Source organism: Hyperolius riggenbachi, chromosome 9, assembly GCF_040937935.1.
Source record: "Hyperolius riggenbachi isolate aHypRig1 chromosome 9, aHypRig1.pri, whole genome shotgun sequence".
Lineage (NCBI taxonomy): Eukaryota > Metazoa > Chordata > Amphibia > Anura > Hyperoliidae > Hyperolius > Hyperolius riggenbachi.
In genome coordinates, this window is record NC_090654.1 from 218,753,053 (window position 1) to 218,777,966 (window position 24,914).

Genomic DNA, 24,914 nt, shown 5'->3' on the forward strand with positions numbered 1-24,914 from the left:
GCTATCCTGCGGCTAAACGGGGGTCCCTTCACCCCCAAATCCCCCTCCGTGCAGCGCATCCCCTCTTCCGCATAGAGGCAGGGCTAACCGCCGCAGCCCTGCCTCACGCGCGTCTGTCAGCGCGTATCTCCGCCTCTCCCCCGGCCCCTCAGTCTTCCTTCGCTGAGAGGGGCAGGGGTGAGGCGGCGATGCGCCGCTGATAGACGCGCTGTGAGGCAGGGCTGCAGCCGCTAGCCCTGTCTCCAGCAGCAGCAAAATCTACAACCAAGTTAGTTGTTGATTTTGCAGGGGGGGGGGGGGGGTTGGGGGTGAAGGGACCCCCGTTTAGCCGCGGGATAGCGGCGTTTTAGCAGGAGCACACATGCCTCTGCTATATATGAGCACTGAAGCGAGATTTATTCTCGCTTCAGTGTCTCTTTTAATGGTGATAAAGATGCTAATCCTGCATTCAAAACTTTCAAAACTTTTTCTGCTGTTATGGTTTGGAGTTATCACATACTTAAGGAGCACTGGCCCTTTAGTAGTCGGTGCCAAATAATTGCATGCTGGGGGTTCTTTTATCTATAATCTATTCCTCCTCTTCCCTTTATTTCCCTGTCTGCTGCTTATCTGAAACCTAATCCCCTACTCACTTGTGTTTACAAGCAAGGCTGAGGCGACTCAGCGATTGGAGGAGACAAGAAAAAAAGTAAAGGGCAGAAATGACATCACGAGTTAGCCTTAACTGCAAAAGACATGGCCACCACCAGGAACAGAATTCTTGTCATTTACTATATAACATTCACTGAAATCAAAACGTGGACAGTATAATACATCTGTTATGTAAGTAGATCAAGTATTTATCTACTTATATATGTGTTTTTTTCCCCCTGGCATAGTATGGCTGATCCTACTGCTTTAAGATTACTCACCACCAACTGCATCCTGTGTTTGTTAATGTATGGCCTATTTAAAGAGATCCCAAGGTGGGCCCATAAAATAAAATAAAAAATTATGCTACCTGATCCAGGGGGCTGTGCTGATCAGGTAGCTGCCAAAAACGCTGCTCTCCACAACACCTGTGGGCCGCACTGGCCCTCTTTCGTTTTCGTGACCCCTGGGTCATGACGCTGGAAAGAGAGAGATCTCTCACAGCAGCATGCTGGGAGGCAGGGGAGAAGCCAGGGGGCGCGGCCAGGTAGAGAGAGCTGCCCAATGGCAGCTTTGGAAAGCCTGCAAGAACTAGTGAGCGTTTTGAGCAGGGAATCCCTCTCTTCAACCTCTGAGGTAGAAACAAATATTGTCGCTAATGTCATGGGGTTATAGCGCGGTGGGGGGCAGAGAGCGGCGGTGGGGGGGACACAGAGGCATGTCATCAGGGCCGGATTTGTACTCTTTACCGCCCACTGTTACCCCCCTTCAGTATAGGTAGGGAGATGACCCCCTCCCTTCTTCCCTCCAGTACAGGTAGCCAGATGACCCCTCCCCTTTCCCTCCAGTATAGGTAGCCAGATGACTCCCTTCAGTGGCGTAGCTAAGGAGCTGTGGGCCCCGATGCAAGTTTTAGGTTGGGGCCCCCCAAGCACTCCATACATAACAATTGATACAGTGCACCAAAACCTGCCAATGGCAACTACAGTGTCTTAGGTGCAAGAAGGGGATGGGGAACAGCTTGTTATTAATCACCACTATTCAAAGTATCTATAGAATTGATTATTGTGAGCACAGGACCAATAGAGAGCTAATATTGTAGTTGAGGGAAGGCCCTTCGGGGCCCCTCTGGCCCAAGGGCCCCGATGCGGTGGCTACCTCTGCAACCCCTATTGCTACGCCCCTGACTCCCTTAATCCCTCCATTTCCCACCTCCTTTCAGTATAGGTAGCCACCTCGCCTTCACACTGCAGCAGCCATCAGATCAGAGTCACTCATTTCTCCACTCATCTCCAGTGCTTCCTTTCCCTTTCCGTCTCCAATGCTGCCCAAGTCCATAGCCGCCAGCCACAATGCAAACGTGCACAGAGAGCAAGGTGGCTGCTGCACAGGCAGCTAGCAGCTGAGTACCACGGTCAGGCACTCGACCTGATCTCCCTGCATTGCAGCATTTGCAAGCTTGCAAACGCTACACCAGTTTAGCCTGCTGCTTTGGTGCCATTGCTCCTGTGGTGCCCTAGGCCCTGGCCTAAGTGGCCTTGGCCTAAATCCAGCCATGCATGTCATGAGGCAGAGAACATGCCTCTTTGCCCCATCTGTCCCCCAAGGAACCCCCTCGGGTTCTCTTTAAGAACTGCCTCTTCCTCCATTAAGTTGCCAGAACTTTGTACTTGAAGACCTGAGTCTCTAGACATTCCATCCTGAACCCGTTCCCTAATCTGTAACTGTATCCTAATCTGTATCTGTACTTACTAACCTGTTCCTGCACCAGTTACTCTGTCCTGACTTTGCTTATTGCCTGTTTCCTTGGTACCGTGCCTGGTTGTATATATATATATATATATATGCTGTATATGTCTTGTATCTAATTCCTATATATTTGCTATGTATATAGGTAGATATACTGTATAGGCATGCTCTTCCTTTTCCAGTGAGGCATGCTCTGCCATTTCCAGTGAGGCATGCTCTGCCATTTCCAGTGGGGCATGCTCTGCCATTTCCAGTGGGGCATGCGCTGCCATTTCCAGTGGGGCATGCGCTGCGATTTCCAGTTAAGCAGACAGTTTTTCTCCTCAGACTGCTAGGACATTGCATAGCATTGACTGAGTGCAGCTGTAATCTTGTCCCTCCCTGCGCTCCTTGCACCTGTTCCTGTCTAGCTACTCCTGGTATTGATGTTTGCCTGTCCTTGACCTAGTTCCTGTCTGCTGTATTTGTACTTTCTCTGGTAACCTGATAACATTGGTTTTGACATTGCATCTTTAACTTCATATACTTCTTCCTGTTACTGTACTACATAACTGGCTGTACAGTATAAACTGGTATGGTATTACTTTAGTAATTATGATGTAATTGCACCTGTCCACAGAAAACCAGTTTTAGTTGTTCATATACTGTAATTATTGTACATACAGTGCTGAGAGAGTCCACAGTAAAATTTGCACTGTGATTCATGGATGTGTAGCTACTTCACTGTTCTGTTCTCCCCAATGCCGCTGACTCATTAGGCAGACAAAAAAGGCGCACGCAGAGTTACATCGCCTGTAGCCAGGAAGAGGTGTACCTGCCTGCCCCCGTATGCTAATTACTGGAGAGGGGAACACTGAAGGGGGCCCTAGGTGAGGGAGGGGGAGTCGTGCCCCCCTCCCCACCGCTGTGTGCCCCCTGCCCCCTCTCCTGCGCTGGGCCCCTTTCCTGCCCCTAAAACAGCCAAGGGTAAGCCACAGGCTTCTCCCACTACATGCCCCCGTGGCTGCATCCCTTGCAGGGGTAATAGTTATGCCCCTGAGCCGAATCAACATTTGTTGGTTTGATGTTTTTTTGCTTTAGAAACTGTTGGGAAATGTAAATGAGTGTCTGGATGAATGTTGCATGACTATGAACAGCCAGAGCATGTCTCCACTAGGTGCAAATTTGTGTGTTTTTTCAGCTCATATATTTGCATAGCAATGCATTTTAGTGGGCCTGTTTCCATTAGATGCAAAATTCACATCCAGGAAAAATCTGCAGCAGACAGCAGCGCTACCGGTTTTCAGACGCCACATGCCCCTTTCACATGCGTTTTCGTACATATGCCAATAGAAAAGCCGAAAAAATAGCGATTACGCATGCAAATTTGCATGCAAAAAAAATGCACATACGTATGTGAATTTGCGTTTGCAGGCGATTAGGCATCTGAAAAGGGCATGCACATTTGCATGCTTCTAGTAGAAATGTAGCCTCGGTGTTAAACAAGTTCCTTCATATAAAAGCTTAAAGCTAATGGGAACCATATTAAATAAAAAAGAATCAGATACTCACTTAAGGAGAGGGAAGGCTCGGTCCTAATGAGCCTTCCCTCTCCTCCCCCGGTGCCCTCGGTGCTGCGCTGGCTCCCCCGTTCGCATCCGCCGCCGCGGGGACTTCGGAAGTCTTCAGTAGCCGAGTCCTCCCGAAGACAGACGGCTCCATACTGCGCACGCGTGAGTCCAAGTGCTCCCAAAGACTTTTGAAACCACCCTTCGGCGGCGGAAGTGGCAGTATTTGACCAAACTAGTCGAATATTGCTACGGGGGATCCTGAGCGGGACCGGGCACCGGGAGAGGAGAGGGAAGTCTCATTAGGACTCAGAGCCTTCCCTCTCCTTAGGTGAGTATCTGACTTTTGTTTTTTTATAAGGGGTAACATTGACTTTAATGTTAGAACTGATGTGTTTTATGTTTAGTGGGCTGTTTACTATTTTACTGCAATATTGTCATTGAAGGACCTGGTGCAGGCCGACTGACATAGTGTGGTCATGTTGTGTTATGGGAAAGTGCAAAGGTCGAAACCTTGGCTTAACCTTTGCACTACCATTGTATATTATAAATGTAAATGCTGAGTCCAATGCAGGTTGTAGTTGACACCCTGGTGACAATTGGAAAGCATAGCCAAGCATGGTGGAAGTCAAGCCAGAGACTCAAGTGCTAGAGAAAGTTCTTTGTCCTCTAGTTATAAAAAAAACACACGTGTTGTGTTTTTTTTTTTAGCCTGAACTTTCTCTCTCTGTAGTGTTGTTCTTCTCTATGATGAAATCCTACTGTGTTCAGTAGTAAGCAGTGGATACATCTTAGAAAAGAATGATAATTTTAGCAAAAACTGTAAGCTAGCCCTTCACTTTGTACACCTAAAGACATTTGTGCCAAAATGGGGTACTTTATGTTGTACCAAATGCTTGCAAAGTATTCTCTAATTTCTGGTCCACCTCCGCTTTGTTTCCCAGGGGCCTTTGTTAACTTTGTTTGAACTGATTGACTGATTTTAACTGATTGAACCAATAAGCGCCTCATTTTTCTCTTTGCACAATGACCAACAGTCAGCAGGTTGGCATTCTCATCTAGCATTTAGCACTAAAATCCATTGCAGAAGCTGGCGGGAGCCTATGAACTAAATAAGAATCCACAATAATGTTTTCTAAAAAACCTTGCAAAATATATAGCTGGCGGCAGTACTTTGTTTCCTTTTGCAAAACTGTTATTTCACTGTATTAAGGTGCCTATTAACGGTACAATTTTTTTATCAGATGGGATCTTTTGACATGATTTTTACTATCAAATTATACAGAAAACTGCACAGTGTGTGGCGAAAATGTAAAACCATTCCATGGTTGTTTATAACAGAAAATGTAATCAATCTGAATGTCGGATTTTACAATCAAATTAAAAGAGAGAAAAAGCCCTAATCAACCTGTTTATGGGTACAATTAATAATTATCTTCTGATTACTTTCGATTGTAAAAATTGGATCGATAGACTGCATCTGCTGAAAAAATTGTAACGTTAACCTCTTGCCGACCGCGTAACGCCGATGGGCGTGGACGCGGCGGCAGCCCAAGGACCGCCTAATGCCAATTGGCGTAAAGTCCTGGGGCTCTCTTTTGCAGGAGATCGCGCGCAGGCTGCGCGTGCATCTCCTGCTTGGGGGGCGGAGCTCCGCCCCGCCTTCAGTCTCCGAGCGGCTATTGTCGCTCGGAGACTGTTAGACGGCGTGATCACCGTCTATTTACATGGTGCAGCGCTGCGATCAGCAGCAGCGCTGCACTGGGGACAGCCATGTGACACGGCTGTCCCCCTGGGGGACAGGAGAGCGATCGGCTCTCATAGGGTGAAGCCTATGAGAGCTGGTCGCCATGATTGGCTGGCTGGGGGGAGGGAGGGAGGGAAGGGGTTTAAAGATACAGTTTCTTTTTAAAAAAAAAAAAAAACACAAACAAAAATATGTATAAAAAAAAATAAACATGGGGGGAGCGATCAGACCCCACCAACTGTTAGTGGGGAGAAAAGGGGGGGGGGGGGGGGATAACTTGTGTGTTATGTTGTGCGGCCCTGCAGCTTGGCCTTAAAGCTGCAGTGGCCTTTTTTTTACTAAAAATGGCCTGGTCACTAGGGGGGTTTAGCCCTGCAGTCCTCAAGAGGTTAATGGGCACCTATAGAGTGATAATTAGGGTCCATAAACTTAAAATGGGACCCTAAGTTGTGATTCAGTATATTTGCAATACTGATTTTAGCCAAATGCTTAGTTTGAACAGTAAAAGCTGATACTCTACGCCAGGCACGTGCAGAGGGGGGTGCTCTGGGTGCCCAGGCACCCCCCATTTTTAAAATCAGCAAAAAAGGCCCCTCTGATCGCGCAAAATCAGCCCCACCCCCTACCGTGGTAAGCCCCGCCCACCCGCGAGAAGCTCCGCCTCCACCTGGGGCACTTTCAGGTGAAGAGGCCTGGATAGGAATCCTAGTGTGGCATGCTGACCTCACTTTCCACCTAGGACCCATACTGACCTCTACCTCCCCAAGCACCCACAGGGACCTCTCCCTCCACCTAGCACCCACAGGGACCTCTCCCTCCACCTAGCACCCACAGTGACCTCTCCCTCCACCTAGCACCCACAGTGACCTCTCCCTCCACCAGCACCCACAGTGACCTCTCCCTCCACCAGCACCCACAGTGACCTCTCCCTCCACCAGCACCCACAGTGACCTCTCCCTCCCACAGTGACCTCTCCCTCCCACAGTGACCTCTCCCTCCCACAGTGACTTCTCCCTCCACCTAGCACCCACAGTGACCTCTCCCTCCACCTTGCACCCACAGTGACCTCTCTCTGCACCTAGCACCCACAGTGACCTCTCCCTCCACCAGCACCCACAGTGACCTCTCCCTCCACCAGCACCCACAGTGACCTCTCCCTCCACCAGCACCCACAATGACCTCTCCCTCCCACAGTGACCTCTCCCTCCACCTAGCACCCACAGTGACATCTCCTTCCCCAGCACCCACAGTGACCTCTCCCTCCCACAGTGACCTCTCCCTTCACCTACCACCCACAATCACCTCTCCTTCCCCAAATCTAGCAGTGATCCTGCCTACCCCAGCACCCACACTGACCTATCCTTCCCCCAGCACCAACAGTGATCTTTCCCTCCCCCAAATGCTACCCTCCTGTCCCCTGCAGCACTTACAGGGACCTCCCATTCCAAAAGCAGCGCCTACACTGATCTCTCCCAACACACAGCATCCACAACTACTCCCTCCTCCAATAACTACAATGACCTCTCCCAGCACCCACAGTGACCTCCCCTTCCTCCAGCACTCATACTGACCTCTTCCTTCCACAGAACCCACAGTGACCTACCCTTCCACCAGCACCCACACTGACCTCTATCTCCCCCAGCACACACACTGACCTCTTCCTCCCCTAGCAGCAACTATGCCATTCATAGCAGTACCCACAGTGACCTCCCACTCCCTGCACCCACTGCAATCCCACCAATATTCAGCACCCACATTACACTCAACCAGTAACCCCCACTATAGCAAGCACCCAGTACTTGCACCAAGCACCCTGCACCCAATACTTATATCCAACCTCCATATGGCACTTAGTACTTGCATCATTCACCCTATAGCTGGCACCCAGTACTCACACCCACTTGGCACAGTACTTGCACATTATCTGAACAAGTATTCGCACCAATGTACCTGCACCCAACACCCACATGTTTCATCTGCAGTAGTTCCAGTTGCACTAAGCCTCCACTTGGTGCCCAGCACAAACACCAAACACTCACATATGACATCTAGTACTTGCACCCAGAACTCACAAGGGCTTGAGTAACTGCAATCAACACCTACATGATGCTTGACACCAACCCATACAGCCAGAATGCACATGACACCCTGTGCCAGCACCCAGAACCACATGGCACCCAGCTTCTGCATTTAGCACTCACATGACAACAAATACCCCACTAGCCAGCACCCATTACTCAGATGTTACCATGTAGACAAGACAAGACAAGACAAATAACATTTATATTGCGCTTTTCTCCTTGCGGACTCAAAGCGCCAGAGCAGAGCAGCAGCCACCAGGGCGCGCTCTATTGGCAGTAGCAGTGTAAGGGAGACTTGCCAAGGGTCTCCTACTGAATTAGTGCTGGCTTACTGAACAGGCAGAGCCGAGATTCGAACCCTGGTCTCCTGTGTCAGAGGCAGAGCCCTTAACCATTACACCATCAGCCAACTGCGTACTCACTCCCAGTACCCACTTGGCACTCAGTATTTGCACCTAAGACCCACATGACACCCTATAACCCCCATAATCGACACCCACATGGCATAGTACTCACACAGCACAAAGTTCCAAAGCCATTATATGCACCTAGTACCCATCCATGGCCAGCACTCAAATAGCAACCAGTACCCACCCTTGGTCTGAACCCATATGAGACTCAGTTCTCTCCCATTGCACACATCCAGACCACACATGGCACTCCTTACTCACTCATGTCCAACACTCACATGGCTCCCTGTACCAATTAGCACTCACATGGCACCCCCTATTGTTTATCACCATCTGCTACTCATTCAGCACCCAATACAGCATAGCACCCACTGCAACTAAACACCCAATACAAACTGGACCTTGGTACCCACAGCAGCTTGACACAGACTGTACTTTGGCACATCGGCACCCACTGCAACTTAGCACAAACTGAACCTTTGCATCTTACCATCCACTGCATCTGGGCACCCGCTGCACCTTGGCACTTACTGCAGTTTTGCATCTACTAATGCTTAGCAACCACTGCATATTGGCAACCACTGCTTCTTTGCCTAAAAAGAAGCTTGGGTGCTGATCAAGAGGGACAGAGGTCCCAGTAATGAAAGGTGAATCCATGCCTACATCAGGCTCCACTGTGCCCACTCTAATAGTGCGCACCTATGACTGCTGATTTGAGGGTGGTGGCGCCAAAGAAGTTAGTTGGAAGAAGACACAAAGTCTGCCTGATACTTCTATAAAGGTGTGTGTGTGTGTGTGTGCGTGTGTGTGTGTGTGTGTGTGTGTGTGGTGGGGGGTTAAGACTGCCTAGTGCTTTCTCGATTAGGGCCCCTTTTTTAAAATTTGAGCACACCCCCTTGAGAATCCTCTGCACGGCCCTGCTCTACGCCTGTTAATGGTAATAAACTACCTACAATGTAGCTAATGTATCAAAAGCAGAGCAAGGTCAATTATAGCAAAACCGGTAAAGTTTGGAGTAGAAGGACAATTCTAATCCTGAGAAATTATTTCATTCTTTGCACATTTTGCACTAGTTTTTCTAATTTGTTCTGGTTTGTTTTTGATAAAACAGCTCTAGTGTTTGCTGATCCTTGTAAAAAAAATGTACTTCTAATCTGTTCTCACTGGTTCTGAACCTTTTCCTATCCTCTTTCTTGTAAATTGTGTCTTTGTGTTTCTTATCATCCCTTTGAAGTACTGATTTAAGGCTTGGTTCACATGGGCCACTGTCGGTGTACTGGGTAGAGATGGCCCGAACCTCCATTTTTCGGTTCGCGGACCGCGAACTTCTGCAAAAGTTTGCGCGAACCGCAATTGACTTCAATGGGGAGGCAAACTTTGAAAACTAGAAACATTTATGCTGGCCACAAAAGTGATGGAAAAGATGTTTCAAGGGGTCTAACACCTGGAGGGGGGGCATGGCGGTGTGGGATACACGGAAAAACTCCCCGGGAAAATCAGGATTTGACGCATAGCAGCGTTTTAAGGGCAGAAACATCTTGCATGTGTATACATCAATCAGAGAGTGTAATTAGTGTACTGCGTCACACTGACAGACCAAACTCACTGTGTAACGCACCGCAAACAGCTGTTTGTGTAGTGACGGCCGTGCTGGACTGGTGCGCACTATGGCCAGAGTGCAGGCGGTAGCTGAATGACAGAACAACAGTGACTGAGTGTCCAGCTGATTGAATTTTGGTCTGAAGCAACGACCTTATTATCTATCTTCTTGGGTCAGGTGAGCACCCCAACCCCAACACACTCATATAGCCGGCGGTCATTGCTTCATTGTGATACGCAAGTTCCTTCACTGCGGCAAGGTAATGATCACGAAGGGGAATTGACACATGTACATGCCTTTTGTTTCATTGTTGCAGCTGCAGTGCAGCCAGAAAAATTAGGCAGGCATGTACACGCACCAGAAAAATTATTATAACGGCCGCTGCTAGCAGCGGCCTTAAAAATTCAGGAATCCACCTGGAGTCCTGGACCCTGTTGGTGGTGGCAGAGAAGGCAGTCAAGTGGCCTGCAGGCAGAGATGCTGGGTGGGGACCGACTTAGTCTTGGGGCAGGCAGCCAGTCACATGGCGTGCAGGCAGAGATGTGTGGGGACAGTCTTCGGGCGGGCAGTAACCCTCCGTGATCCATGCCTCATTCATTTTGATAAAGGTGAGGTACTGAATACTTTTGTGACTTAGGCGACTTCTCTTCTCAGTGAAAATGCCTCCAGCTGCGATGAAGGTCCTTTCTGACAGGACGCTTGAGGCAGGGCAAGACAGAAGTTGGATGGCAAATTGTGACAGCTCTGGCCACAGGTCAAGGCTGCGCACCCAGTAGTCCAGGGGTTCATCGCTGCTCACAGTGTCTACATCCACACTTAAGGCCAGGTAGTCGGCTACCTGCCGGAAGAGGCATTGGTGGAGGGTGGATCCGGAAAGCGCTAAGGTGAGGCGTTGGACTAAAAAGTGTCCGCATGTCCGATATCACCATGAGATCACTAGAGCCTCCTGTCCTTGCCTGCGTGGACATGGGAGAAGGTTTACTGGCAGTGATACCTTTATTCCATTGTGCTGTGACATCAGTCACCCTTAAATGCACTGTAAAGCATAGTTGCCAGCTTGTTCTGCATGTGCAGCATCCATTCTGCCTTCAGGTGAGTTGGTAACATGTCCGCCACTTTGTGCCTATACCGAGGGTCTAGTAGCGTGGCCACCCAGTACAGCTCATTCCCCTTGAATTTTTTCACATGGGGGTCCTTCAACAGGCTGGACAGCATGAAAGACGCCATCTGCACAAAGTTGGATCCAGATGTACTATCCAACTCCTCTTGCTTTACCTCAGTGATGTCAGGTAAGTTCTCCTCCTCCCCCCAGCCACAAACAATACCACGGGAGCGTTGAGCAGCACAAGCCCCCTGCGACGCCTGCTGCAGTTGTTCTTTTGCTGCCTCCTCCTAAAAAAACCCCACCTTCCTCATCATCTGGCTCCTCTTCCCCACATGACTCTTCCTCCTCCTCCTCCCCCCTCTGTGCTGCCGCAGGTGTTGAGGTAACATCTGGTTCTGATGAGAATTGATCCCACAACTCTTTCTCCTGTAACTGTTCCTGTTCACGCTTATCCACAGCTTGATTCACCACTCTACGCTCGGCACGCTCCAGGAAGAAAGCATACGGGATTAAGTCGCTGATGGCGCCTTCACTGGGACTCACCATGTTTGTCAACTCCTCAAAAGGCCACATGAGCCTGCAGGCATTTCGCATGAGTGTCCAGTTCTTCGGCCAGAACATCCCCATCTCCCCAGAGCATGTCCTTCTACTGTAGTTGTAGAGATACTGGGTGATGGCTTTCTCCTGTTGTAGCAGGCGGTTAAACATCAGGAGGGTCGAATTCAAGCGAGTCGGGCTATCGCAACTCAAGCGCCTCACCGGCAAGTTGTTTCTCCGCTGAATATCGGCCAAGCATGCCATGGCCGTGTAAGACCGCTTTAAATGCCCACACAACTTCCTAGCCTGCTTCAGGACATCCTGTAAGCCTGGGTACTTACACACAAATCTCTGGATTACGAAATTGAGCACATGTGCCATGCAGGGTACATGAGTCAACTTTCCCAAATTCAAAGCTGAAATTAGATTGCTGCCGTTGTCACACACCACAATGCCGATCTCCAGTTGGTGCGGGGTCAGCCACTGATCTACCTGTTTGTTCAGAGCAGCCAGGAGAGCTGCTCCAGTGTGACTCTCCACTTTGAGGCAAGACATGTCTAAGATGGCGTGACACCATCATACCTGGCATGCAGCATAGGCCCTGGGGAGCTGGAGCTGTGGAGCTGAGGAGGAGGGGGATGACAGCGAAGAGGATGTAGCAGGAGGAGTAGGAGGAGAAGGAGAGGAGGTGGCAGCAGGCCTGCCTGCAAGCCGTGGAGGTCTCACAACTAGGTCCGCTGCACAGCCACGTACTCCCTGCTTGCCATCGGTCACCAGGTTGACCCAATGGGCTGTGTAAGTAATGTACCTGCCCTGACCGTGCTTGGCAGACCAGGCATCTGTGGTCAGATGGACCCTTGACCCAACGCTGTGTGTCAGAGATGACACCACTTGCCTTTCTACTTCACGGTACAGTTTGTGTATCGCCTTTTTTGAGAAATAATTGTGGCCTGGTATCTTCCACTGCGGTGTCCCAATGGCCACAAATTTTCGGAAGGCCTCAGAGTCCACCAGCTGGTATGGTAACAGCTGGCGGGATAACAGTTCCGCCAAGCCAGCTGTCAGACCCCAGGCAAGGGGGTTCATTGGCTTCTTCTGCTCAAAGATTTCCCTCACTGACACCTGGCTGCTGCTTTGGGCAGAGGAGCAGGAACTGCTCAAGGTGAGAGGCGGAGTGGAGGAGGGTGGCTGTGAAGGTGCAAGGGAGAAAGCAGCTGAAGATTATGCACCTGAAGGAGGAAGAGGAGAAGGAGGGTGGCTTTGCTTTTGTGTGCTGCTTTTGCCCAGGTGGTCTTCCTATTGCAGTTTGTGCTTTTACTGCATGTGCCTTTGTAAGGCAGTTGTCCTTACATGGGTGTTGGCCTTTCCACGGATCAATTTTTGGTGGCAGAGAGTACAGATGGCATTGTTCTGATCTTTGGCATACACACAAAAAAAATTCCACACCGCTGAGCCACCCTGGGGTGTGGGCACTATGCTGGCTTCAGCAGCTGACATTGAAGGGCATGTTGGCTGGCTGTCCATAGGTGGCATGGCGCCAGACACTGCCACCAGCTGTTTCTGATGACGAGCTCCCCCTGCTTCTTTCAGGAACTCGTCTCCTCCTACTCCTCTCTGACTCCCCCTCTGAACTGTCCCATTGGTCATCTTGTCTCTTAGGAACCCACGTGGCATCCGTATCATCATAATCATTAAATCCTCCTCCCCAGCTTCCCTTGCCTCAGACACCTCATAAACTGCACCAACAGCAGGTACTTCATCATCCTCCTCCTCACACCTTACGTCCATAGTGTCACCTAACTCAGACATATGGTGTAGCTTGCTTAGCGCCTTCATCTTGTTGTAACAATAATGGCTGTAAATCAGTGATTTCCCCACCAAATAACTCCTGCGAAGTGTCAAATGTAGCGGATGTGGTACTTGGAGTAGCGCTGGTGGCTGCGGAAGATGAGGTGTTCTGTGTTAAATAGTCAACCACGTCTTGACAATCTTCGGAGTTGATGGGACATGCCTTCTTCTGAGCACTGTACTTTGGTCTAGGGCTGCATGAAATCACGTCAGCACGACCTCAAACAGACCTGCCGGGTGGCCTGCCTCTGGGTCTGCCTCTACCTCTGCCTGTTCTTTTGTCCATATCGGGGGGATGAAAAGAAAGGTATGCACTGACTTGACTAATACAATGTGCAGTCACACAGGTGCAGTGAAAGATATGCAGTGACTGGTATTACAATACAATGTGCAGCTGTCACACAGGTGTATTTAACAGGTATGCATGGACTGGTATACTTAACAGCGTGCAGTTACACAGGTGCAGTGAACAGGTATGCAGGGATTGGTATTACAAATGTGCAGCTGTCACACACAGGTACCGTGAACAGGTGCAGTGAATGGTGGTATATTACACTGCTTGCGGTCACGTAGGTGCACTGAACAGGTTACAGCAGGTATGCACTGCAGTGATTGGTATTACAAATGTGCAGCTGTCTCACACACACACACACAGGTACCGTGAACGGGTGCAATGACTGGTGGTACTAACAATGCGTGCGCTCACGTAGGTAGGTAGGTAGGTGCACTGAACAGTGAACAGGTGCAGTGATTGGGATTACAAATGTGCATCTGCCTGTCACACACACAGGTAGTCACTGAATGTGCTGGACCTGGCAGTGGCACAGTAGGAATTACCACCAAGGGGCCAAAGGCCAGCTGCAACTGACTGACAGGGCTGTATATAATGTAAGTGGGCCACAAAAAAAAAAAAAGATAGATCACAAGAACAAGATTAGCTCTCAAAAGAGCTGCTGAGGGGTGCTTTTTTTGCAATAAGAATCAGCAAGGAGCAATGTCATGATCGCTGCTGCAGCAGATATTGCTGGAAGTAGTAGTGCTGCAGCTCAGGCAGTTCTGATCTCTTTCCATGCAAGCTGCATAGCTTTGTCTGCCTTTCCCTGCTGTCAGCTTGTGACTGATTACCATTCACCTGTGTGGGAATCTGCATGTCTGCTCCCATTGGATGACCTCAGTATAAAGATCTGCTTCCTGCAGGACTTCTCGGGTTTTCATAGCTTCAGTTTAAGCCTGTCTTGCTGTCGCTTCAGCCCCCGATCGTGTTTCTTGTTCTAAAGATACTTTGCTGGTTTTGCATCATATATTGGTTCATTGCCCATATATATGCATGCACGTTTATTATTTTCCTTGTATTCGTGTTACGTTGATACATCAGTGACGCTGATATATACGTACACAAACTGTTTATATCCTGTGTTCAGCTAGTCAGTTCTAGCACGTTGATCACCCGTGCTGAGCTAGTTATCCTGTTCCTGGTCCTGTTTGTGGATTGCGTTCATCTCTGCGAGGAGATAACGAATCCTTCTGAATCCTGTCCTGTTACCGTTTGTGGATTGCGTTCATCTCTGCGAAGAGATAGCGAATCCTTCTGAGTCCTGTTCCCTGTATCGTTCCAGTCCTAAGTCAGTGTTCCTGCGTATGTCATACATCGGTTCATTGCCGATATATACATATGTTAGTCAGACGTTACAAATAGTTTCATTGATAGCTGTAATTGTAATACGCTAGGAAATCATACTTATTGTATATTTATCTGTGTTACATTCATCTATCTTGATCCTGCTATTTCCTGACTATCCTGTCCTGTCTTTGTGAGGCACTCCATCGCCGCAACGCATTGGCTGCCTCATTCCAGTCTGTTTTATTGTGGACGCTTGCTGTCACTAAGTAGTGGCTAATTAAGCAAGCGTTCATTCTGACTACCTGTCCTGATTTCCTCAGTTCTGGTTTATGCGCTCAACGCTACTTTGCGCTGAGACGTTATAGCGAAAGTATTGTTTGTGGCTGTCGGATCTGCACTGGCTCTGTGCGCCACAATCTCCTATTGGAGTCAGTCCTCCCCTCCACTATACTAGGGATAGCCTGTTTCCTTGTGCTAGTGTGTGTACCTCCTTCACGTCAGCTCATGCGTTGCATGCTGACTGTGGCGAATACACCACCAAGCCTTACATTATGAAAACCCCATTACCAATCCCCATTGTGGGGGGGATTCCCAGAAAGTATGACACTGTTAATTATGGTTCCTGTTCCTTCAAGAAATTTGAAGAACTTAACTCTGAAACAGAAAATGAGTTTTTCTCTGAATGTGCCAGGTTCCTGGCCAATCCCGATCTCCAAGCGACTCCTGTTTCAACCTGGGCACTCCAGCTAGTTTATATTTTGTTTAAAGGGCAATTGCTTCAGTGGGCATTTGATGTTCTCGATCATTCCGATTTGAAAGAGAGGCCGCTGGAATTTCTAGCGTTTGTAATCCACAACTGGTTGCGCATAGATCCATTGCCTTTTCCTCTAAATGAACTCCTGGCAGCAAGCCAATCAGCTGCTTCTTCAATTGTTTGCAAAAATGATCAGCAAGCAGAGAGTGTTCCTGATAATTTTCCTGCAGCCTTGAATAAATCACCAAAAACAGCAGGGTCTAAGGCAAAACGCAAACGTTCTAAGAAACGTGTCCGATCTGCAGAGTCGTTATCCTTAGCGACTGAGACCTATAATGAGATTCTGCCATTAACAGATAATGAAATGCAATTGTCTTTCAGGGGAGTTAAATGGACTTATGAAACTACTAATGAACTTTCATCACTGGCTAGGGAAAATAAAGATTTTTGTTTAAAAGAATTATCTGAGTATGATTATGAGGAGATATTACAGAGTATTGAACAAATCAACTTATTTGTGAAGCAAGGAAAGTTTGCATACACTACAGTTTAACACTTGCTACAGGTATTGGAGATTCTTAAGAATAAGGAATCTGCCAATCACCTGCTAATTAACCCAATATATGTCCCTGCCACAATCATATCTGCAAACTGTGATCTGCCTGTTAAGTATGCTTGGAATCCTCCATTTGAGAAAGGAGAGATGGAAGCTCTGGTCAATGAATGGAAGAATGATTCAAGTTCATTTTGTCAATTTTACAGTGCAAAAAGTGAATTAGTATTGAATGCATGCATTAAGTCTGCCTATAACCTAATAAAAACTGGTGTGTGTGGGTATGACTTTGTGGCTCCATTGATCGATGTGTGGAAAATGATTTTGGACGATTTTTATGCGATTCAATCAGTTGATACCAGGGAAGACACACTGTCAATTGGAGACTGTCCCACTTCTCCAGTTACTGAGTCCCTGCCATGTCTTGTGAATGTTCCTGTAACTCCAGCCTGTACCATGGATAACTCAGTGTTACTTCCCAGTAAAACAGAAGCCACTGATACTTTCTTAACTTTGCCCTGCACAAATTTCTCAGCAGAGAATCCAGAGGTCCTGCTGACTTCTGAGTCCAGCCTAGCCAGTACTCATGAGTCTTTGTTCAGTGAAACAGACACCAGAAAAATCTTGCCTGTCTCTGCAAACACTTCTGCAGAAATTACCTGTGTTAATAAAGTTCAACTCCTGCCTGATCCAGCACATGCCAATAGATGCACTACATCAGTTTCCGAGTCCCAGCAATCCTGTCCAGAAACCTCAGAACCCCAGCATCTGAATTTTCCAATTTTACAATTGAATGGTGATTCAGATGCGCAAACATTGTGTTTTGATCTTCCTGTTTCTACACCTCACTCTAGTTTCGTGAATAACTCAGAGCGTCTGCTATGTGAATCCGAAATCGCAGAATTATTACCGTGTTCAGAAAATGTTCCAGTAAATTTGCCCTGTACCATGAATTGTGCAGTAGATCTCTCCAATGAAACTCAGGTCACAGAATCATTATGCTGTCCAGCAGGTGCTTCCATGGTTTTGCCCTGCAATATGGACTGTTCAGTGATCCTGTCCAGTGAAGCTGTGGTCGCAAAGTCTTATGCTTCACCCAGTACTTTGGATACTTCAAACCCTCTAGCAGAGGAGTCTGAGGCACTGCTTACCTCAGTTGGTGTTGCAGTAATATTCACTTGTCTAGCAGCTGTTTTGGAATTACAGTCTGCTCTAATAAAACTTGATGAATTTCTGCCCAGCAAAGCAGAAGCCATTGAAATATTGTCCTCGTCAGCAAGTGTGTTAGATACCTTGCCCTGTACACAGTCTGATTTAACCAATGTTGTTGAGTCCCTCTCCAGTGTTGTAACAGCCGAGGAACTCCAGCCCTGTCCTCTGAATGTTTCAGAAGTCTTGCCCTGTAACATGGATAATTCTGATTCTCTGGTCAAAATAATAGAAATCTCAGAATTTCAGTCCGGTCTGATGAGTGTTCCTGAAACCCAGCCCTGTATCCTGAAAGATTCTGGTTCTCTGGCCGCTGTGGCAGAGGTTCCAGAAACCCCTTCCTGTCCAGGGAATTCTTCAGTTTTGCCTAGTCCAGTGGGGGCTGCTGCAATACTGACTTGTTCTGCAGCGCCTCATGAGCTCCAATCCAGTGTATTAGATGAGTCTCTGTCCAGTCCAGAGGTAGTTGTGGAGTCCCTATCTGGTTCAGTGCATACATCAGAAGATTTGTCCTGTCTTGTTAGTGCCCCTGAATCTGATTTGTTACTGACTTTGCTGGAATCAGCGACATCTAAGTCTGATCCTGCATTCTCGTGTATAAGTCCAGTAGTTGCGAAGTCTAGTCATGATGATTTTTTTTTGGCCAGTCCTGGTTTTGGTCCTGTCTTGGCTGACCCTGAGGCTCACAGTTCCTTGACATGCCCAGAGGTTTCTCTTGTGCCAGTGTGCCCAGATGTTCTTTGTGTGCCAGAATGCCCAAGTGTGTCTAAGGTGTTAGTGTGCTCTGATGCTTCCTTAGTGGGAACATGTTCTGATGTTGCCAGTCTGCCTGCATGCCCAGAGATGGTTCTGGTCCCTGAAAGCCCTGATCTTGATGTTTGTCCTTGTGGCCCTGACTCGGGAATTGCCCTAGGTTCCATAGGGGTTCTTGATAGTTCTCCATGTGAGCCTAAGGGGCGTTCTGACCTATGGGGATCTCTTTGGAGCTTCAAGGTGTTCTGGGAGGTCTCTGAGAAAACTTGTCCTGGTGCCTTGGACTGGTTCAACAGTGCGTTTTGTGTTGGTAAAGACAGTCCCGGTGGGCATTGCAAAAGCTTTGGCGTTTTTGAACGGTTCCTGGAAGGCGGTGGGTATCGCTCAGTGAGTTTCGGAGGGCTTTCTTCTGGAAATCATGGTTCTGATGGGTGTCACACTGGGGCTTGTAGTACTGATGGGCATGGTTCTGTAGGTTCTGGTTCTGATGGGTCCAGTCTTGTGGGGACTGATTCTGGAATTTTGTCTTGCCGGGCTGTCCCGGTCATCATGAATTATCAGTCAGACTGTTTTGTTGGGAATTTCAGTTTTGAAAAGCGTCTGGAATCCGCTTTTAAGGGCGGGGGTACTGTCATGATCGCTGCTGCAGCAGATATTGCTGGAAGTAGTAGTGCTGCAGCTCAGGCAGTTCTGATCTCTTTCCATGCAAGCTGCATAGCTTTGTCTGCCTTTCCCTGCTGTCAGCTTGTGACTGATTACCATTCACCTGTGTGGGAATCTGCATGTCTGCTCCCATTGGATGACCTCAGTATAAAGATCTGCTTCCTGCAGGACTTCTCGGGTTTTCATAGCTTCAGTTTAAGCCTGTCTTGCTGTCGCTTCAGCCCCCGATCGTGTTTCTTGTTCTAAAGATACTTTGCTGGTTTTGCATCATATATTGGTTCATTGCCCATATATATGCATACCAGCACGTTTATTATTTTCCTTGTATTCGTGTTACGTTGATACATCAGTGACGCTGATATATACGTACACGAACTGTTTATATCCTGTGTTCAGCTAGTCAGTTCTAGCACGTTGATCACCCGTGCTGAGCTAGTTATCCTGTTCCTGGTCCTGTTTGTGGATTGCGTTCATCTCTGCGAGGAGATAACGAATCCTTCTGAATCCTGTCCTGTTACCGTTTGTGGATTGCGTTCATCTCTGCGAAGAGATAGCGAATCCTTCTGAGTCCTGTTCCCTGTATCGTTCCAGTCCTAAGTCAGTGTTCCTGCGTATGTCATATATCGGTTCATTGCCGATATATACATATGTTAGTCAGACGTTACAAATAGTTTCATTGATAGCTGTAATTGTAATACGCTAGGAAATCATACTTATTGTATATTTATCTGTGTTACATTCATCTATCTTGATCCTGCTATTTCCTGACTATCCTGTCCTGTCTTTGTGAGGCACGCCATCGCCGCAACGCATTGGCTGCCTCATTCCAGTCTGTTTTATTGTGGACGCTTGCTGTCACTAAGTAGTGGCTAATTAAGCAAGCGTTCATTCTGACTACCTGTCCTGATTTCCTCAGTTCTGGTTTATGCGCTCAGCGCTACTTTGCGCTGAGACGTTATAGCGAAAGTATTGTTTGTGGCCGTCGGATCTGCACTGGCTCTGTGCGCCACAATCTCCTATTGGAGTCAGTCCTCCCCTCCACTATACTAGGGATAGCCTGTTTCCTTGTGCTAGTGTGTGTACCTCCTTCACGTCAGCTCATGCGTTGCATGCTGACTGTGGCGAATACACCACCAAGCCTTACAAGCAAGCTAACAAGCCTACAACAGCCTAACTAAGCTTTCCCTATAGCTCTCTCTGCAGCAGCTTTCCCTTCTCTAATTACTGCAGGCACACAAGTGAGTGAAATGCCTGACACTGTCTGCCTTTTATAAGGTGGGGTGGGGCTCCAGGAGGGAGTGTAGCCTGATTGGCCACAATGTGCCTGCTGACTGTGATGTAGAGGGTAAGTTGACCCTAATGATGTAGTAAGGGGTGGACCAAAGTTCCGAAAAAGTTTGCAGTTCTCCGCGATCGTGAACCACGGAAGTTCGCCAGGTCCTGTTCGCCAGCAAACCGTTCAGGCCATCTCTAGTTCTGGGATGTTGTTTGCTACTGGGATTGACCGACATCCGCATTGAGATGGATGAATTAATCACCATGTATTTACCATTGTTTGCTGGCAATTGTGCAAATGTGTCTTGAATGCTGCAAGTAGCATCCTGCAGTGGTTGCGTTCAGCATTTCCATGCCCTCCAAAGGCTCAAAATGTGACATGACAACAGAATGATGGGAACCGATGCCAAATGCTTTTCTGCTCAGTTGCAGAAAAGCTTTAAGCATTGGCTAAATGCACCACCGTCAGAAGCCCTTGTAAACCAGCCCTAAAGAATACTTACTTCATTAGTGGAAGCTTCTGGATATTCCAGAGGCTTCCCAGATCCTTCTACATGCCACCGATCTAATGCTTGGTCCCTCCTTATCTTCTAGCTGGTAGTGAGGACATTTACACTGAGCATGAGAAGGTATGACTGACACATGGCAAGTAGAAGAAAGCACTCATGCAGGTTTTTGTTTCCTCTGTGCACCTGCACCTACTTCTACTGGGCATGCATGGACCTTACTCGCTCATGTCCAGTGCGGATACGCTCATTTATGCTCCCAGACAAAAGAACCTTATTCAACCTGTTGGGTCGAATGGGTATAAAGAGGCCCATACACTGAGCCGATTAGCGGCCGATCGATCGATCAATCGATCGATCGAATTATCGTCCGATTTCGATCGAATTTGATCAATTTCCATCGATCTGACATACTGGAAAATCTAGGTCAATCTGTTGAGATCGCTTATCATTTTGCATTGGACCTAATGGAAATCTGATGGCAAAAAAATGCCATCAGATCGTTTTTCAACAGATTTCATACTGGAATCTATTGGAAATCTGTTCCTAGTAAAAATGTTCCTAAACACATCAGATAGATCAGAAATCAATGAGTACCAAGTGGCAAACATTAAGAATGACAGCTTTGTATCTTTAGATACTGTGTACTGGTAAATCATGTATGCAGGTATTTAGCATTATTGATCAGAGTTTCATTTTATTGAAATCACAAGAGTGCATGCACCACAATTTTAAGTAACCCAAATCCTTTCCTTTAAAGCAGTTGAAAGTTCTGTTTATGAGGAAACATGATGACCACATCTAGTTTCGCTTCTTTAAAATGAGAAATCAGTCTTACTGTGTGGAAAGCAAAAAGTAAAAGTTTCAAAAAAATGTAATCAAAGAATCCAAACAAGTTTGAAAATACTTATTAAAAAGTACAGTATATAAAAATAACAACCACCAAACCTTATTTTAAGAATGTGTGAAGAAGGGCTGCAGCACTAGCAAAGACTGGTGCTATATTATTTTCTGTATTCTAAACACAATTGTTACAATTATACATGCCTGAATGAAATGCAATTTACAGCAACGTTCAGTGCTGAATCTATACAGTGTCTCACAAAAGTGAGTGCACCTCTCACATTTTTTTTTTAAATATTTTATATATTTTCATGTGACAACACTGCAGATATGACACTTTGATACAATGCAAATTAGTCAGGGTACACCTTGTATAACGGTTAATTTGCTGGCAAATCAGAATAACTCAGTACACAACCATTAATGTCTAAACCGCTGGCAACAAAAGTGAAAACACTGGTAAGTGAAGAATGTCAAAAATATGCCCAAAGTGTCAATATGCTGTGTGCCTACCATTATTTCTGACCTAGTGAATTACAGACTGCTCAGCAAGCTCATGATGAACCAGAACTCCTAGGATTGTGTAAGTTCCGAGGAGACCAAAAAGCTTCCATACTAAAATGATATTCAAAACAGAAGTTTGCCTTCTTAAAACAGAAGGTATTTGCAATTATTCAGGTTGGAGTGAGCTCTGAGGTGTCCCACAATGCATCACTGCTGAATATGCAAATCATCTCTTTGTTGTCCTTGATAGCTAAAACACACCTTCAGAACCGCTGGAATGCAACTGACCTAAGGAATATAATCTTCCTACCGCATTGCTATAATCAACACGTACATCAGTATCAACCTGTTGCAAACCCCCACCTTCATGTTCTTTGTTAATGCTGTAAATGATCTACTACAACACTACAGTACATATTTCTCATTTTTTATCATTATTATTTATGTAGCACTGATATCTTCTTCAGTGCTTTACAGAGTATTTATAGTCACGTCACTAACTGTCCCTCAGAGGAGCTCACATTTTAATCCCTACCATAGTGTCCATTGTAGTCTAGGGCCATTTTTAGGGGCGAAACCAATTAACTTATCTGGATGGTTTGGGAATATGGGAGGAAATTGGAGTGCCCGGAGGAAACCCACACAGACACAGGAGAACATACAAACTTCTTGCAGATAGTGCCTTGTCTGGGATTCAAACCAAGGGCCTAGCTCTGCAAGGCAAGAGTGCTATCCACTACCATTTTTGTACTTATTTTTATTATGCATAAACTATGTATTTATGCTTTCCATTCCATCTAAGTAAATATCTTAGGACTGGAACCCACCAGCAGCACTTTTCTAAGCATTTGTGATTTGAAAAGCTCTTACTAATGTAATGCAATGTGTGTGATCCCACTTGAGGGATGTGTTTTAAAAAAAAAATCCCCCATAGCATTACATTAGCAAGAGCTTTTCAAATCACAAGCGCTTAGAAAAGCACTGCTAGTGGGTCCCAGGCCTTACAGTGCCAAAGAAGATGGCGGTGCAATATAAATCAAATTAGAACAACATGATAATAAATACATGCACACATTTAAAATAAATACTGTAAATATCTGAAAATTCTATCCCTCTTCCCCTTTTCATCAGTCCTACTCACCGTAGGTCGTTTCCATTCAAACTTAATTGGGTAAAAGTTTGGGGTATAGAACATTGAGCTCTCATTAGGTGGGAATTCCCGGTCCTGAAAGAGGAATTTCCTGTCCAAGCATTTTTTCCGCAGTTCTTCAAAGGTTTTTCCTGGTCCTCCAATAATGGGCAAGTTCCTACTGATGATAGCAGAGTAGATGCCTCCACCACCACCACCACCTGGACCTGCCTCTTGAGTAGCATTGGTAGGGTCTGAGCCAGATTCAGTCGGCTGGACTACCTTGGTGAGTATTTCAGACGGCATGTAGAAAAAACTTCTGTAGAAACCACTCTACAGGAATATCAACAAACCAGTTTCACAATGTCTGTGAAGAGGGAAGTGCACCAGTGATGCAATCTCTTTAAGCAGAGTGGTTACAGCCTTACTTTATCTTGACAAGCCAACAAATTATTGAAGAGAGGATCATCGCATTCTGTTATATTCGCAGGGAAATGCACAGGTTCAGTTACTTGTCTTTGAACAATCTTTCAACAGGTTGCTCTGCGAATGACGGAGAGTGTGTGCCTTCTGAGCCCTGTCACACTGAAGAAGTTCCTGCTAGCCTGCTAAAAATAAACCGAAAGACTCTTCCAGGCAAGCGGATCTCTCTCACCATAATGTGACCTCAGGGAACAAACATGTCCAATCACAAATGCATGTAATTGGTAGGTATAGACCTCTTGCTTAGTTAGATTAAAGAGATATGATTTCTCTGGCCATGTTTAAATTATTCTTTTCAGTGTTGTAACAACGTGAATCTAACTGAGGGTGTTATTTCCAGGTGGAAGCTTAGAATTCAGAGGCATAAAGAGGAACTGTCAGCAGGGCCGCTTTAAGCAACAATGGGGCCCCAGGGCAAAATAACCCTGGGGGGGCCCCCCAAACAGATAGCCCGGAACAAAAATCGGCATTAAGGGACCTATTTGGCAGCTGGTTTAGTCAGGGTGTGAAGCCCCAATCGGTCGGAACTCCACATTCTGGCTACCCCAGCCTGCATGGGGGACAAGGGGTTAAAAAGTTTCAGGAGGGGGGACCCCACATAATTTTTTTTTTAAAAATTCCCGCACTAAACATAAAAAAAAATTGGGAAAATAGGAGAAAATGCCAGGAATCTTCATACAGCCATATTGCGGCTGTATAGCGATCCCTGGCCAAAGCGCTGCGGCTGCATATGGGCCCCCTGGAAACTCCGTCAGGAAATTTACTGCACTTTCTTTTGATGCATGTAAAATTACACTACCGTTGGGTTTGCTACTAAACGTGAGATTTACCGCATTTAAAAGTATACTTTTTTCCTTCAAAACTTCAAAATCGATTTTCTCAAAAACTATAAGGTCTTTTTGAAAAATTGTTTTTTCCTCTTATCCCTAATGATCTCCTTAACAATTAACATATCCTGCAAATTTAGGGTTTCTAGCATTTAGGTGGATTTGCTATTAACCATTAAAGTCTGCAGGTTTTCAAATGTGTATTTCTTTTCCTTTGAATCTTTAAAATCAGTTTTCTCAAAAACTATAAGGTCGATTTGAATTTTTTTTCCCTCTTGTAGCCACTGGGGGCCCTACCTGCTCTGTGGCCCTGGGGCAGCTGCCTCCTTTGCCTCTATGGTAGCGCCGGCCCTGACTTTCAGATTCTACAACACAACCTCTCCTTCAATGCTTCTGATGCCCTGGAAGTATTATTGCTCAATGCTAATGCAGTTTTGCTAGAGATATATATTGCTAGAAAATTGTTCTGGTTTGTGGAAAAGCTTTGTGGAGTATTTGAGAAAAATGAACATGGGTTTTGCAGAGCAAAGAAGAAATCAC

General features: G+C 46.7%; 1 protein-coding gene across 1 annotated transcript in view; it reads right to left on the bottom strand.

The window, feature by feature from the left end:
• The window catches only part of CAPN3 (calpain 3), a 196,813-nt gene extending 173,158 nt beyond the window's left edge, over positions 1–23,655 (bottom strand). Inside the window, exon 1 of the mRNA XM_068254017.1 lies at positions 23,077–23,655. Within this exon, the coding sequence (XP_068110118.1) occupies positions 23,077–23,370 (294 nt within the window). The 5' untranslated portion in view covers positions 23,371–23,655. The remainder of the gene's footprint in view (positions 1–23,076) is intronic.
• Positions 23,656–24,914: the final 1,259 nt, after the last annotated feature.